Here is a 16,728-nt window from a genome sequence, read left to right on the forward strand (position 1 = left end):
TTTTATAAGCTTAGTATTAATTGGATTTGCATCCTCTGGCTGGCTTCCTTCAGTCTGTGCCTGATCTTTCTTTTGACTTTGGAATTGCTCAGTTTTCTCTGTTATCTCTTCAGTAAGCTGGACTTGCACAGAGCACTGCCATGGGCAGCAAGAGGATGGGTTGCTCTGTGAAGAGGTGGCTTTGCAGAAGATGAGAGATGCCCTATAACTTTCTGCCATGACCTCAAGTAGGGATAAACTGAGCTTCACACAGGATAAAAAGAGCTCTTAAGGTTTCTTAACAAAAGGCAAATTGTGTGTGATTTGTACTTCTCCGACACCTACTCATGGTAGCTAATGTTGCATTGGGTGACTCCTGTGGGGACCAGGGGAAGGAGAGGTGCCGGGGATAGAATGGGGATGCAGAACGGCACAGGGATTTGTCAGATTTCAGTATTGTTGGAGGGTAGTTATCATCTGTAAATCACTGTCTTGCAATTCGCTGCTGTTCTCAAGGCATTTTATCCTTTTTATCTGTGCTCTGAGGGAGAGAATTACGAAGCTTTATGATGTCTCTTGACCAGCGTAAAGTACGTTTGCAGTGAGATCTCCTGGGGAACAGGCTATTGGGGACCAGAACACAGTTGAGGTTCCAAGTCTTTTGTGCAGAGAGAAAAGGCTGGAACCTTTTTGGCTTGAAGCACAGACTTACCTGAAAGCTTCTGCTTTAGCTATATGGTGTATCTTTTTCAATATCTTAACGTATCAGCATACATTTGAACACCGTATCTAGAGCCTTTGTTGACCCAGTTTGTCAGATACTTTTTAAAGCAGATAGACCTCCCCAAACCCTGAGCAAAGGCATCTACATCTGTGGTGTTCTGGTCTGCTAGTCCAGCCTTTTGCCCATGGGGGCTGACTTCTACGTCACCCCTGCACTTGCCTCATCCTCCACGCACATTGCTGGGGCATGATCCTTGTCTGAATGTGACCAAAAAAGACCCTGCAGGAGGCAAAAAGCTACCATGGTCTTTGAAAACAAAAGCCTAGGACACAGATATGCCTGGAGATGTCTCTGTAGTGAATAACCACTGCAGATCTATGCTTATTTCCTCCTGGCTATCAGTAATCTATCAAGTGCTTTATAAATATTCACAGGAGTGATGTACTTGCAAACAGCACTTGTAGCCAGCTTTGGAGTCTGTCCTGACCACTGAGGTCTCTGAAGCATGTAGAATGGTATGGATGTTTAAAAGCTGGGCTTTATCACTGAGAAAGTGGTCTGGATGCTTTGTAAAGGGAGTTCATGGTAGGACAGCTTCTATAGGTGGGCTGCCGGATGGTTTGGCAGAAGGGCTCCAGAGAGGGTTTAGTGTTTATGGAGGGTTGCGCGGGTGGTACACAGTGGCTATTTCAGTCACTTCAAGCTGTAGCTGTGTAGCTTGGCAGAGATCATTACTGAAACATTCTAGTGCACTGTAAGGTCTCTCTACTATTTGAGTGGCCCATTAGATCATGAAGCTAGTTTATTCCTGTCTAAGGGAGGGGAGCATCTTCAAAAGGAAGAAAAGCCCACATATCTGAGCTGTTGTAATAGCCCGTTCTCTTTCTTCCTCCTTATTGAATAGAGCCGCATGTCAGAGGAACGTAGCCAGGATGCATTGTGTTTTCCTGTTGTTCGTAGCTGTTCCCTAGAAAACCAAAGCTTTCAGGAAGTGAGCTTCCTGTCAGCTTTATTTTTATGCCATTTCACAGCTACCCCACTGGGCTTTGTGGAGCTGCTCAGAGCTGCAGCCAGCGTGGTGGAGTGAAGGGAAAGCACTGGTGCATGAAGCACAAAGAACTGGGCAGAGATTTTGGTGCAGATAACAGGCGCAAGAAGGGATGAGCTTTTGTTCTTATTAACCTGCAAAACGCTCCCGTCCGCTGTAGGTGTGTGGGGGTAGTTCCCCAATAGCTCTGCTCACACAACAGCAAAAAAGCCCCTCTGTTCCCTGTGCTTTCATTGCGTTTCTGTCTGTCCTATGCGCGGCAAGCGAGGGAGCAGTGCGAGCAGCTCAGCTCCACTCCGGCCTGCTGACACTTGGCTTAAATGAACTCGGTCTTTCTCTCCTCTTTCTCCTTCTCTCTTTCAGCTTGGCAGTGACCTTGGCGGGGGCATTGGAGGAAGCCCGGCAGTAAGTGCCATTCCTTTTTTTTCCCCCCAATTTAAAAAGCTGCTCAAAGCTCAGGGTGTTTCAATACAACCTCACCCGTTATGCGCTGGAAGATGCTTTAAATCCCTCAAGATGTTTGAAAATGGACAAATGCAACTGAAACACACAGGTCCCCATCTATGTTGCTTTGAGTCCAGATGTCACCTGGGCTTTCCTCAGAGCAGCCAGGGCCGGGGCTGTTGACTATCTGCTTAGCTCTTCTTTCTCAGAGCTTTTGGGCTGAGCAGCAGCGTTACCACTAGCAGTACCCCAGTCGTTGTGCAGCTGCTTTGGGAGCTGAAAGGCCAAGGTGCTTACATCTGTACTCACAAAGCCTGCTCTGCTGTAACCCTAACCCAGTGTCACCATGGGCTTGTCTGAACTCAGTGCTTTTCTCCTCCCAAATGCCATATAAGGTTTTTCCTGAACATCAGGAAGAGTTGCTTCAGGCTTTCCTCCTGCACTTGGTCAGTGCTGAACTCTGCCAGCCACCAGCCTCCTCCTCTGTGCCTGGGCTTTGTGGGTGTCCTAGTGCCTCTAGGCACTAGCAGGACATGGGAGACTTTCAGGCTGCTTCCACAGCACCCTTGACTTCAAATGCATACCAGCTTCTTTCAATAAAGCATGGGAAGAGGATGCAAGGTGGCTGGGAGGTGCAGTGAGCAGGAGGGGGTGTGTCTCCAACCCACAGCCAAAAGCAGTCTCCTGGAGAAAGCTCCAGTCCCTTTTCCCAGGACTGTGTAGGCAGTAATGCAGTGAGGAAAGCATACTCAGTTCTGGAATGGGGGCTTTTCGATGACCCTTGTTCTGGCTGCAGTCATTCTCTCTCCTTCCTTTCCTGTGACTCCTGCATTCCTTTCCAACCTCAGCACCAGGGCAGAGGAGAGCTGGTGGCACAGTGTACCTGTAGCCCCCAGGCCGTACAGACCAGCATGTGGGAGATACTTACTCTATAGAGATTGTACCTACGAAGCCAGGACTCTGCCTTCCTGTGCCATCATAAACCCACCAAGCAGTCGTGTAAAAGCACCAGTCCTCCCTGTCCAAGGGGTTGATTGGACACCACATCTCAGGTGGGTTCCTGAGCAACAGAACAACAGTGAGACTTCAGATGTGCCATCAGTATTTCCTATTGCCTGCCTTAGCCCTTCTGCCTGTCTCTGGGCTGCTGACTGGTGAATCCTCTTCTCAAGCACATAATTCTTCCTGCTCATAGTAAAGAAGAACTTGGGAGTCGAACTAGAGGGTGATTGTCCAACTGGAGCTGGGCGCCTAAAGGTTAATCCTCCAGGTTTGGTGCCCTCATTTAAGTCCTGAGAGGGAAGGATTGCCCTTGTTGCAGAAAGGTTGTCCTGTGGCAGAGACAATAGTTCTGCTTCATGCAATGAACCTTTTGGATCATAGTGCTGAGAATGCAGAGCTCTGGCTTTGGGTGGGAGTACACAGTATGGTCATGACTCCCTTGCTGTCTCTGGATATGCAAAGTAATGCAGATTCCTGAAGACTGCCATAGTTGGGGGAAGATTTGAATTCCTCTGGGTTTATATAGGGTAGATCCACAGAGCATATTGTTTTTATGAGGAGGAGAGATGGAGAAGAAAGATTCCTCTACAGTGGGAATAGATAACTGGAGCTATAAGAAACGATGTGAAAGCTATTGCATGGTTGAGGCGATAGCCAAGTGTAGGGATTAATTGCCAGGAGCTTTGGGATTCAAATGCATTATTTAGCACTATTGATAATTCAGCAGGGAAGCTGCAAACGGTTTTAAAATATTGAGTATATTGCCTGAATTCGTGCTTTACTTAATAAGTAGTGCTCTTCATATATGATGTTAATCAGTGCTTGTTCTTTCTACCTCCTCCAGGTGGGGCAGACCTACATTCCCTCCTCTGTGCCAGCCACCTTTGCCCCTTCACCCACCCCAGCGGTGGTGAGCAGTGGACTCAATGATCTCTTCGAGCTCTCCTCTGGTATAGGCATGGCTCCTGGAGGATATGTGGCTCCAAAGTCTGTACGTAAGGGAAAAGAATCATCCTCAGTATATTGCCTTACCTTGGGCTACAAGAAGTCAGAGGTTGCTCGCTTGTCCCTTTTATTGTGGGTCTCTTGTGCTATTGAGGCACCCAATTCAACTTAATCCCATTAGGGATACTCAGGCAGTGTAACTGTGTTGGATACCATGCTAATTGTAAGTTACATACCTCTGTGTCTTTAGCAGTTCCCTCATTTTGCCTGTGATAATATTACTCCAAAGAATAGCCCTTGTAAGATGAAAGAATCTCAATTTTGTGCAAGCAGCTTTCCTGGAGACCTGCTTCTTAGCAAGCTTCCCTAGGAAACTGAGGGCGGGATGCAATTTGCTCCCAGCTTTCATAGAAGATATGTTTATTTGGAGGAATCGAGTGCGAGAGTGAAGGTAAAACCACCTGATTGATGAGCACACTACAGCGTAATGCAGAGAAATGCTCTGTTAGTGACAGATCACAGATGCAGTGACTGAAGTGTGCTTAGTCTGAAGGGCTTGTGAAATACAGAACATGGTTCTGGTAACGGGCTGTGGGGGAGCTCAGATTCAGCCTTTCATGCCTGAAAGGGAATAAACAAAACTTAGCACTCTGATTAAACACTCAATGGATGAGTAAACCTAAGTCATCCTATGAAATCTAGGATCTCAAGGTACTGCAGAGCACACTCAAAGCTTTTGGTCTTTAGCTTGCTAGTAAATAGTACACTGTATGTAAGACCAAGTACAAAAGACCCCAGTAATTTTGAGCTAAGAAATACTTCATCTTGCACCACTCAAATTTGGGTCTGGGTTTTTCCCACAAAGATGATTTGGGAATTCAGAACCCAGGCAGGTAGTAGTATCAGCCCTGTGATTTTATTTGGTTCAAACTTTAGTGTTGTCCTGCCTCTGATAGCCCAACATGTCCTTGGAGAAGCCTGTCCATCAGCAGACCTGGTAAGTCTTGCATTAGTGTGATGGACACAAGCTTTCCCTGTTTCTTGTGCGCACTAATGCTGTAGTGTATTTGAATTCTTATGTGAGTACTGTGAACAAATACAGATTAGGAGCAGTGAGCTTATTACTCATTGGTGAGCCTGATCCTTTCAACACCCAGTATTGTCTTCCCTGTAGTGTTTCTTTAGCATTTGTGGGCTTAATGTGTCAATGTAGTTGAATTTCCAGACTCAGGACTTCTCTGTTGTTTGGAAAACTGTACTTGTTTGTTATCTTCAGGCCAGATTTAAATACTGAATGACATCTCTTGTGTTCAAGGTTTGGTTGCCTGCAGTGAAAGCTAAAGGATTGGAGATCTCGGGCACATTCAGTCACAGGCAGGGACACATCTACATGGAGATGAACTTTACCAACAAGGCTTTGCAGCACATGACCGACTTTGCCATTCAGTTCAATAAGAACAGGTAAGAAATCAATCCACTTCCTCTGTTAAAAAGATTGCATGCTCCTATGAAAGGAGTCTGTCTACATGGATAGATACAGGGAGGACTTTTATGGAGGTATATGATGCAGTTATGGAAACAGCTGTATGATGCAGCCTGAACTCTCCATTACACCCCAGTTGTGTGAAATGGCTGGAAATACAGTCTGATAAATCTGTGAGGTAATGGGCAGCAGATGGTCTCCTAGCTCTGAAACAGCATCTGCCCCATTTAATCTCTGCAGACTTTTAAAGCAGCCTCATGAGTTGTTAGGCAGGTTAGTGGTTTTATAGCCAGTAAGAGCCCCGAGGAAAGCAAGAGCATAAACAGGCAAGCATTTGAGCTGCACAAGTATCAGTCAGTAATGCCTCCACCTCCTGACTTAATTGCTGTGCTGCCCCTCAGACTGTCTGGAAGTACAGGTCTCATTAATAAAGCTATTTGTGAGTGAAGAAGTTGCAAGTTAAGAGCCTGTGCACATGTTTTCGCTCTAATTGGCAGCCAAACAATTTTGTCAGAAGGAGCAGCCACTTGAGTGTTTGGAGCATACAGATTGTTCTCTGAAACCCATCTCAGCCAAAAGACATGACATGGCAGTACAGCCATGGTGCTTCCCACAAATAAGCCTTCCTAGTCAGCTTATCATGTGGTTTGCTGTATGTTATCTTGAGCAAGGACCAGGCTGCTTCTTGTTAAAACTGTGAAGAATATCTTGTGACTGAAATGTTCCCCATGTTTCTTAATATCCTTTTGCTGGAAAAGGGTTCTCTATACTGCAGATCCACTGAAACTGTCTCTTTAATATCACTGTTAGCCTTGCAAATGCGGGATTTCTTGGGACAAAGAAGATTTACTTACAAAAGTCATTATGCTAACTAAGTCTTAGTAAATGTTCTCTCTGGACTGCTTTATTTTCTAGAGAGTTTTGCTAAGCTGCTATGTGCAAATATTTCATGCAAATTGGCCTGAAAAAAAGCTGGTTTGCTTGTGATTTTCCCCATACATCAAGATGTGCTCTAGCCACACCTCAGTGGTACTTCTCAAGGATGCAGGAAGTTTAAATACTGTACACTAAACCAGCAGCTTCTCCCTTTGCAGCATCTCAGCACACATTCTGTATACAACCGACTACTATTTACTCTTCTACAAATACTGTTCTCCTGCCACAGCTTTCCACTGTGACTGGTGCATTGGAAAGAGCTGCAGTGGGCTGGCAGTTTAGGTCTAAATATTAAGGTTTGCGATTGGGAGGTTTCTATTGCTTTTCCCCCTCTCCTGCTGCTACTAATCACATTCACTGCAGTCTTGGGATAAAGCACTAAAAAAAAAAGGAAAGAAAGCTAAAGCTCTAGTGTGCTAGAATACCAGCCACTTAGCAGCAAAATACAACTTTGTTTTCCCTCTGAGTCTTCGGGAAAACACTAGGGCTTATAACCCCCAAGGTGAAATGGCTGCAGAAGGCAAACCACGTGGGTAGGCCCTTGCTGAGAATATTCTTGTTTCAACTCCCTAGGGCTGAAAACTAAAGAGAACAAAGAATGGGCATCTCCTGGTTTCTGAAAGAGTGACAAACCCCATGCACATGCACTGTGCAGAGGCAGTCTCAGTTTCGTAGTGTGTAAAATAAAAGTACACACCTGTGTTTTTGTTGCTGTAAATATCACTTCTGAGCTCATGTGAATTCTGCTAAAGAGAAACACAGTTGTGAGTGGACAGACTGTGTTATGAATCTGTGCTTGCATCTGGTTTTGAAACGAAGCCAGTACATCGTACACAGGTGTTATGGTAAATGTTAGCTGCTTCCCTCTTCTCCGCACGAAGTAGAGATGCCTGTGGAATTAAATGCCTCTTGGACTGAAGGGCAAGTAACCATTTGCTTTTCTATGGTGGTATACAACCCCAGCTGAAGGAGCCTCAAACCAAGCAACAGAGCCAGACGCTGTCATTTGGGACCAGACAGCTGGGTGCGTTGATTCATTTGTTCTACAGTGCTCTGCTACAAACCACATACCCCTCCTTGTCTATTTGTTCTGTGTTGGCTTCAGTTCCTTCTTCCAGAGCTCCCAAAGATACAACAGCCACGGAATGTGTGTGATACACTATTTGCAGTGCTCTACAGCTCTGTAAGAGTAAGCCAAGAGGCCTGAGTTTGAGGTCAGGGGCTGCTCCTTGCTGGGCAGGCTGCTGCTCAGCACATAGTGTGAGTAATGGAAGAGTTCCCAGATGCTGGTCCCCTGGGCAGGATGGTGCACATTGCAGTGAGGCCGACCTGATTGAGTTTCCTGTGCTTTGTCCTACTTTGAGTGCTGTTTCGAGCTGTGTTCCTCCCTTTGAGTAACAGCAGAGGCAGCTCAGGAGTAATGGAAGGTGAGTCAGCTTGTGCTTGGCAAAAGGGAGTAGGTGCTGGTCAATGCAGTGCTGCTCTCATTGCCTCTGTTTTTCTCTTGCCCAGCTTTGGGGTCATCCCAAGCACCCCACTGGCCATTCACACACCTCTGATGCCAAACCAAAGTATTGATGTCTCCCTGCCCCTCAACACTTTGGGACCAGTCATGAAAATGGAGCCTCTGAACAACCTCCAGGTAAGGATTGACTCATTCTGAACAGGGGGGAGAGCAGCAGGTGCTCAGCCCAGCTTGTTTGGCCCAACACAATGTGGTAAGACTAGTAACAAAATACCATGTGCGTAGGGTAACCAGGCAGACTTATGAACTGGTCTGAACAGAGAAAGTGCATGCCTGTGGTGGAGGAGGCAGCAAGAGCTGTGACCAAGAATTGAGGCAATTAAAGGAATTGCAAGAAAGATGGCAACTACTGAGTGATTAATACTTCTTTAGTGCTCTTAACTTGAGGGTGCTTTACAAAGAAATTGACACATCCCTGCCCCAGATAGCTTAATCCAAGGCAAACAAGATGTTCCAGGAAAGGCAGAGGAGAACTGACGTGAGCAGCTAATGTTTCATTAATGAGGCTGTTGCTGCATGTCAGGGACAGCATTCCCTAGATGAGGCTTTTTATCAGACTGGACTGCCAATCTGATAAATAAACTCACAATAGATCCAGGGAGATGCTCCCCTCTGGTTTTGACCAGAGATTGTCTCCAGCATTCCTGATGTGCCTTAAGGGCATTGGTGTTGAAGTAGTTCTCAGGCAGACAGTTCTACCTCCCGTGTGCAGCCACTGTGGAGTGGAGCTCAGTGAGGGACTCCTGCCTGTTCTCTGTGTAGCTGGGTCCTCCAGGATGATTTTCCCAGTATTCCAAAGATGTGGTTAACTTGCTCTGTAGCACGCCTCGCTTGCCTCCAGTCTCCAGGAGATGGAACTAGGTTGTGTTCCTGTAGCGTAGCAGCCCATAGAGGGGAATATTTTGAAGTAGCTCATTCTCTTTTTACGTTAAGAGAATGCAATGAAGTTACTATTTATTCTGCTTGAGCAACTGTTTTTTTTTTCCCTTATTTTGACTTCCATTCTGGGGCTTATGACTTATTGATGAGTCTTTGGGCAAACAGCTCGAAATAGCTTCTCTGGCGCTCAAACGAGCAGTCCTACACTCAGGCTCTGAGCTCAGTCATGCGATGGAGCATGCGAACAGTGAATGAATTACATGTGCTTGTCTTCCACAGAGGGCCCTTCCAGCCTGTGGGAAAGCTGGATTCTCTCTGTATCCAGGTCATGAGGATGAGTCTGTATTACTGCATTTGGGTCAGATGTGGTAAAATCTACCTCCTGCTCTGAAGGAAGTTTGGAAGGCTCTAGGAGGTGACAGTTGTCAGCTGCCATAACACTGGGGACTCTCATAGAGGCACTCTCAAGTTGCTGCTTCCTTTGATCAGGAAGGAAGTGAAGTATTTGGATTAGTCAATCTCCAAAGGAATCAGAACACAGTTTGTTTCTTGCAGCATCTTCTGCTAGAACAAAGCAAAGAGAAAACACGCGAGGAAACCTCCAGCTACCTTATATTGAGACAGCAGAGCATTCATTAGTGCCAGACTTCGTTGCAAATTTGCTAGCTCTCTCATTGCCATAGAAGTTGGCTGCCCTTTTACAATTGGGGAAGCTGCCATATGGAGTAATAGTATATTTCTCTGCAAAGAGTTGAATCATGATAGCAGATGCCAAGTTAAAAAGAGCACTCCCCTTACTTTTTTGACAGCAGTGGGTTTGATGGAGATCTGTCATTGCCCTGACAGCCAAGGCTCTGGTTTTGTTTTGTGAGTTCACGTAGGAATTATCTATCTTAAAACATTCAGAAATCGTTTTGGTGACCTACTTAGGGAACAACTTATAGCATAATGTAAGAGTAGAGAATACAAATGTTCCTGTATTCATTGAAGAACCAAAATACTCATCAAGTTGAATTTGCTTAATGTGGTTTTTCTTAGCTGGGGAACATTGAAGTAGATGCAGGGCTGGTTTGAACCTCAGGACCTTATGTTCATCTGTTCTGGTGGGGGTTTTGTTGTTCTAGTAACAAGAAAAATAACTCCTGAAGTAACTAAACTGATGGCTTTCAACTTTTGTCATGTAAATTAGAAACTTCAAAGCCTAGTTGTACATCCTTAGGCAACTATTTCAAAAGTAATGAATTCAAGTCTTGTTCAGGTTATTTTTATTACCATTTCTAATCTTTTGCCCAATACAGCTGGTTTAATCTTAACATCTGTAATCATGGAAAGAGACTGAAATATTTTACAAGACGATGAGGAAGACTGAAATATCTTCAGAGGCTTACTTGGGTAAAATGTAACTGAAGTCTTCTGTTCACCAGTCACCTTGCATCTTGTGATGCTGAATACCAGGCTTCTCCCTCCCATCCTGAAGTAGAGATGATTATTTTCTTGACCTGTTGACTCAAATTCAAGCCCCAGTCAAGCAGTAATTTATTCAGAGGGTAGAGTTAGACTGGACAGAGCACTGTAGGGGGCTGAATGGACTCCAGCCTCTGCTTTCTGGCTTATCATTTTTTGACTCTTAAGATTTAAAAGTTACTGTTGGATGCCTTTGGAGTGCGCCTGTTGCTAAAGAAAATCTGACTTAGTTATTTGTGCACTGCTGACGTCTGCTTGGGGATGCTCTTGCAGTGCCCTGTCAGCATTTTGGAGGCTACTTGGCACTTGTAGGTGCTGTGGTTCCCCTGCCCAGAGCTGTCTCTGCAGAGCACGGAGCTTGTAAATGATAACAAGTTCTTGCCCAAGGTGTACAAGAGGCTGCATTGAGTTCTGTATTTGATAGCCAAGGAGATGACTGTTAGTTATACAGGGTCTTGTAGTAGCCTTTTGACAATTAAAGCAGTGATACCCCTTTGATGACATGTAGTCAGGGTTATACCTAGTGAAGCAGATGGGGTAGGTGCGGTATCTTTGAGACCTTGAGTTCTCACACACATTGTGGCAAAGAGGGAAATGGGTTCTGAAATAGGGATTTGCATTGGTGAGGAACATTAACTCCTTCCAGATACTTGGGGTCAAATTTGGAGTAAGAAAATGCCTGGGATGAGAGCTTTTCTATGCTAAAGAGAACCACTGCTCCTAATAAATGGTCTTTCAAGGGTTGTGAAATCAGAATACCTGACTCGTTCGTTTGGGTACATGAGAATTGCTCCCTTGACCCTGGAAATGGGTGAGGATCCAGCCTGCCGTGAGAGCTTCAGAGCTCAGGCCTGGCCTGTCATGGCACAAGTACGATAATCAATTCTGTGAGGTGGTAACCACTTGCAGGAGACAATACAATTGAAAACAAGCCTCAGGGACTCCCGGGGCAGTAGCAAGTCTGAACCTGGAGCATTGCCATTCTCTTGGGATCCACATTCAGAATTGACAATCAATGTGTTATGTTCCCCAGCATTACCTGCTGTCAACTGGCAGGGCTCTTTGTTGCAGCTACTGAGCATGCAACTGAAAGAAGCAGAGCTTCAGTTTTCCAAAATGCCTGTAAAATGATCTGGTGAGTATTGAAAGGGAAAGATCTGCCAGCTGCACTTTTTCCTCCAAAGTGACACTTGGAAACACAGACCTCTCCCTTGCTGCTAGCAGTGTGAACACTTGTTTCTTCCAGTGAGTTTGGCAAAACTTTTCTGTAAAGGCAGATGAGGTTGCAGTTTCTTCATTGAGAAAAGATCAGTCTTGCTAATGCAATATCGTATTTCCTCTTCCATGCTCAGTTCTGCTGTAACTCATCACCTGTGCTCCTCCACTCTTCAGTGTTTCGCTTGCAATGCGGAACCACTGGAGCTTTCATTCATCAGAAGTGTTAATGTACCTCAGGTCACAAATACAGAGCTCTCAGTACTTGGAAACAGATTCCACACAGTCATCTCTCCATGAAAGCAAGGCTGAGAATAGGCGTGAGCAGCAAGTCCAGCCAGCAGATGTTCTCCCTTCAGAGCCTACTTAATAAATGGCATGCTATCCGCCTGTGTGTGAGCTGAGTCAGAATGACTGGACCAACCACCACAGAGCAGCCTTGGGTAGCTTGATGTGGAAGGTGCTTTCTTGGGTTTGTTGCCTAGGTTGCTTTTTAGCAGGCTCTACTTGTAAGGGTCTGATTCCAGCAGAGAGCCCTCCTGGGAGCACCCTGAATGAAGGACTTGGATCACAGCTTAGCATCTGCGGCCAGTTCCTAGCTCAGCTGTGGAAAGGCTGTTAGTTGCTGATGAGGGGTAGGTCTGCCACATGGTACAGCACATTTGACAGAGTGTACATTCTGAACCTCAAGTACAGCCAGGCACACATGGGAGCATAACCCTCCTAGTAACTCGCTGTTCCCTGACCATTGACGTAAGCAGTGTGCCTGGAGATGGCAGGCTCAGCACCCACCCTTGCTGTCTGCACAGCACCACTGCCCAGGCTTGTGCCTTTAGGTAGAGCAGCGACTGTCAAGCACCCCTAGGATCCTGAGAGCTCTCCCTGTCAAGCAAACAAGTAGCTAGCACTCCGTGGGGGCATCTGACAGCCAGAGCAGCAAACTGTCACAGAATAAACCATGACTTCGTGCTGGCAGAGGTAAAAAAGTCTCTGCAGACGAGAGTTGTTCTTTCCTTAACAGTTTGGCTGTTACCAGGCTCTAAAGCAAAACCCAACTTGAAGTAAATCCTTAATTTAGTGTAGGTGCTAATGGGATTCCAAGTGGGTATGTTGTGTGCTTGCTGCTGATGGAAAGCATCTGTGTTGCTTTCAGACTTGACTTTGGAAGCCAGTTCTTATGCTGAAGTCTGGGCTTTAAAGCATCAGAAACCCACACTATTGAAGAAAATAACTCATGAGGTACCTCTACCCCAAAATACCATGTGTTGGCTATCAGAGGGTTGCACTGCAAGAAAGGACAACAGAAGGGTGCTCATGCTGCAAAATGTGCAAATATGTCCCAGGGATTATTTCTAGAAGTGCTGCTTCCTCTAGGCAGATCATGAACAAGACATAAGTGATTGGGAACCCGGTGCTCACACCTCTTTAGCAGTGAAGCATCACATGAAAATCTGGCACCTTTTGACTTTTATCCCTCAGCAGCTTTGTAGTCTGCATGACTAAATTCACAAGGTAGTAATATTTTGTTCCTCCTTTCAGAAGGCTCACAGATGGAAAGCCGTTTTTGTTGGAAATGCTTCCGTTTCAACTCTCAAATGTCTGAAGCTGAAGATCAAGCAGAAGATTTGATAGTTCAGGGCCAGGTCAGCAGGTTAAAGCTGCAGAAACACAGGCAAAGTTAGTCGGGACTGGAGCATTTATTGAATGCAAGTGAAGGTTCCTTACAAGCATGTCCAACCTGGAGAGAATTCTCGGCTCCTGGTATCACTTGAAATGTCATTGATTGTCTCAGGCTGATGTTCCCATCTGAGGAGCACTGATTTTTTTGGCAAGTCACTGTTATTAGCTCCTCAGTTTCTCACAGGCATTGCTGTGGATCTGCTGTCTGCCTGCAGGTGCTTTTGTAGCCTGTCAGATGGCTTTGGATGCTCCTCATGTGACAGTGCAGAGGTTAAAGCATGACCTTGGAAAACTGTTACCAACTGGTAGGACCTCTTAGCTTTCCTCTTGCTGCAGGTTTGCCCATCCAGATATCTGCAGGTGCTTTATCTTGGGGACCACAGAATTAACCGTGCATGCCTGGCTGTTCAGGGGCAGTACGTGGTGGTAAATGGAAAGCTTACTAGTTTTGTCCTAGTGCTATAGGTTTAAGGAGACTGTAGCTTTTTCCTTTCCTGTTTGCAAATGTTATTTGTAACAGCTGGTTTCTGCATCATTACAGACACTTGCAAGGTGACACGTGATGTCATTCCTGAACCCAATGATGATGCAGTCTGGAAGGAAGTCTGGCATGTGGCTTGCTTTTCTTTGCTGGGAACAAATTGCATTTCAGAGCATCTTAATTGGGTAGCTCTCCATAGTATAGCCAAAGCAGCTTACTCAGTATGTTTCTGCAGAGTTGAGAAGCAGGTCAGCAGATACCTTTTTATAGCACCCTTATAACTGCAGGGACAGGGATAGCATATTAATTTGGAGTGTGTCTCTAGAACCGTAACTGGAGAGAAGGTTTTGCTTTCCAGCCCCTCTTGTAAGAAACTGCTGTTGTATGGCAACAACAATTAGCTACAAAAGCTAATTCTAAGGCAAGGCAAGTAATCATGAAATCAGAGTTGGAAAAGATCTTGGGTCACGCAGCGTAGTCCCTGCTATGCTTTGTTGTTTTTCTACAGATCCTCTTCTTGAGAGCATTGTCAAGGTTGATTTTAAATACTCCCAAGTACTAGAGCTCCTCTCTTCCTCAAGAGTATTTTGTGCTGCTTAGCAATTCTCACTACTGAGTTTTCCCAGGTGTTTAGCCTAGATTTTCCCTCTCCTGGCTCATCTCCATGCATTACATCCAAGCATAGCTATGGAATTGGCTACACTGCTGTCTCCCCCAGCCCTCCTCTCCCAGACTGAGAGGTGCATTTTTGGCTGCTCAGCCTCTCTGTTTGATCACATTTTGCAGAGGTGAATCACTGAAGTCCATCCACCAAATCTGCTTTCACCCCTCTGGCTTTGGTGCCTATAGCTGAAACACTGGACACTCCAACCTGCAAGTTCAACTCCAGCAATCGAAGTACATTACAGCTCCCTATTTCGGAAGGCAGTTTCCCTTTTTTTTTCTAGGTTGCTCCATCATTTACATGGTTTTAGAGGGCTTTAAATTAATCCCTTCATAAGCTGGTTTGCACTGTGGGAATTAAATATAAGCTGCTACCTTTAGTGATGGCTGAAAGCAGAAGCCCCACAGACTATCACAACTGCCTTTCTGCTGTTCTTTGCCCTTCTGGGGCCTTCCCAAGTGCTATAAGAGTTTGTTCAAGAGCTTGATCTCCTACCACTTATCCTATGGTTTGCATGCATGTCTAATCAGCTGACTTGGGTTTGAATTCTCTGGTTTATACCCCTCCCTTGTCTATCTTCAGCTGTTTTTACAGACATTTGGGGATGTCTTTCTAAACATGCACCTATAGATAATAGAATTTCTCAGCAGGGCACTAATATATGTAATTATTAATGTGACTGGAGTTTGTCTTGGCATACATCTTTTGTAGCAGCAGATTTATTTCTTTGGCTCAGCATTTATCATGGTCTGGTTTGTGTTTCAGCTGGCTGACGAATTGGAGAATTCCTTCTGGGGTTTTTCAGAGGAAATAAGAGCTCGAACAGCTCCTGAAATTCAGGGCTCCCCACACAACTTCCATTCTCGATCTGTCTTACAGGCGAAGTTTCCCTCATTGCAAGCAATGGCAGGTGTCTGCTGAACTCTATTCCCATGACAGGCTATGGCTGTGTGGGATGATGTGAGGAGAGCATGAGAGGCATAGAAATAAAGCCCAGAGCTCCCTTTTTCTGTGCTATATTATGACAGTGCACTTTCTCAGACCTCCAGTTTGCTCCTGCTGAACCATCAGCTCTCAACCTGGGGAAAAGTGAACATAAGGTTGCTCCCTGTGTTAGGAGAGATTAGTGGGTAATGTGGCGAGCATGTGTGATAAAAGGCATTCCAGTGAATCTCCCTGGCTGGTGGAGTTTAATGGCACTGAGAATTAAGTCTTCTGTCAAGCGATCTTTTTTTACCTGCCCTGATTGCTCTGTAGCAGGGCTTCCTTCCAGGAGTCAACACCCAGCATGCATTCACTGCGTCGCTTTCACTAAGGTAAAGGCAGGAGACTAGGGAGGTGCTGCAAGGAAGGTGCAGGCAATGGACCCACTTCAAGCTCTCTGGAAAGTGTCTGGGCTGAAACAAGACTAATCAAGGAGGTGGAAAATGAAGAAATGTGGGGTGAAAATAAAGAATACATAGGAGATTGGAGCCAGGGACTTGCAAGAGTGAGGTGGCAAAGAGGGGTGGTGGGGAAGCTCATGTGCAGTATGACAGACAGGATAGTAGCTGGGTGCAGCTGAAAGGTATGCACATACCTCAGAGGTGGAAGAAGTGTGGGGAGGGAGAGGCTGAAAAAGAGCAGAAAAGAGCAGGGATGCTGGCTGTGACTCCATCAGTGCAATTGGCTCTGAAGCAGCGTGCTGAAAAGCTCACAGGAGAGGATTGAGCAGCTTTTAGTGAAAATAGGGTTGAGCAGAGTGGTGGGACTGAGCCTTGTCTGAAATTAACCAGAAGCTCAATAACATCTCTCCAGGTAATCTCAACGTTCAGAGCTGGCCTCTGCTCAGAGAGAGCACTGCAGGGTGCATGGGCAGGCGATGAGGCTGCTCGAAATCTTGGGATCCCTTTGGACTTCCAGCTGACAGAGCCACATTAACCCCTTGTTTCCTTCTGTAACAGGTGGCTGTGAAAAACAACATTGACGTCTTTTACTTCAGCTGCCTAATTCCTCTCAACGTGCTTTTTGTAGAGGATGGCAAAATGGGTGAGTGCCTTCAGGTCTGTGGTCAGCATCCTCCAGCCAAACTGTGCTTGCAGGGCCCAGCTGCTGAGATTCATGTGTTCTTGGCCATGACCTTCATGCTAGTGCATCTCAGCAGCCTGAATTGATCTGGTTTGGTAGCCTGGCCCCATTGTGCTGCAGCTCCAGTAGTCACAGAAACTCTGCTCTGGGTCCTCTGCTCTGATTCTCTCTGCCAAATAAGGGGTGAATCTG

At 45.8% G+C, this 16,728-nt stretch overlaps 1 protein-coding gene across 2 annotated transcripts in view; it reads left to right on the forward strand.

Annotated features, from left to right (window-relative positions):
• AP2B1 (adaptor related protein complex 2 subunit beta 1) overlaps positions 1–16,728 on the forward strand; it is a 79,713-nt gene that overhangs the window by 51,066 nt on the left and 11,919 nt on the right. The window contains exons 15-19 of one of the 2 annotated variants that reach the window (XM_080630334.1): positions 2,115–2,156; positions 4,042–4,188; positions 5,458–5,603; positions 8,074–8,203; positions 16,413–16,497. In XM_080630334.1, coding sequence (XP_080486460.1) covers positions 2,115–2,156; positions 4,042–4,188; positions 5,458–5,603; positions 8,074–8,203; positions 16,413–16,497 — 550 coding nt within the window. The remainder of the gene's footprint in view (positions 1–2,114; positions 2,157–4,041; positions 4,189–5,457; positions 5,604–8,073; positions 8,204–16,412; positions 16,498–16,728) is intronic. The other variant, XM_080630335.1, reaches the window with a different exon arrangement.

This window comes from Psittacula echo, assembly GCF_963264785.1.
Source record: "Psittacula echo genome assembly, chromosome: 15".
In the NCBI taxonomy this organism is placed as follows: domain Eukaryota; kingdom Metazoa; phylum Chordata; class Aves; order Psittaciformes; family Psittacidae; genus Psittacula; species Psittacula echo.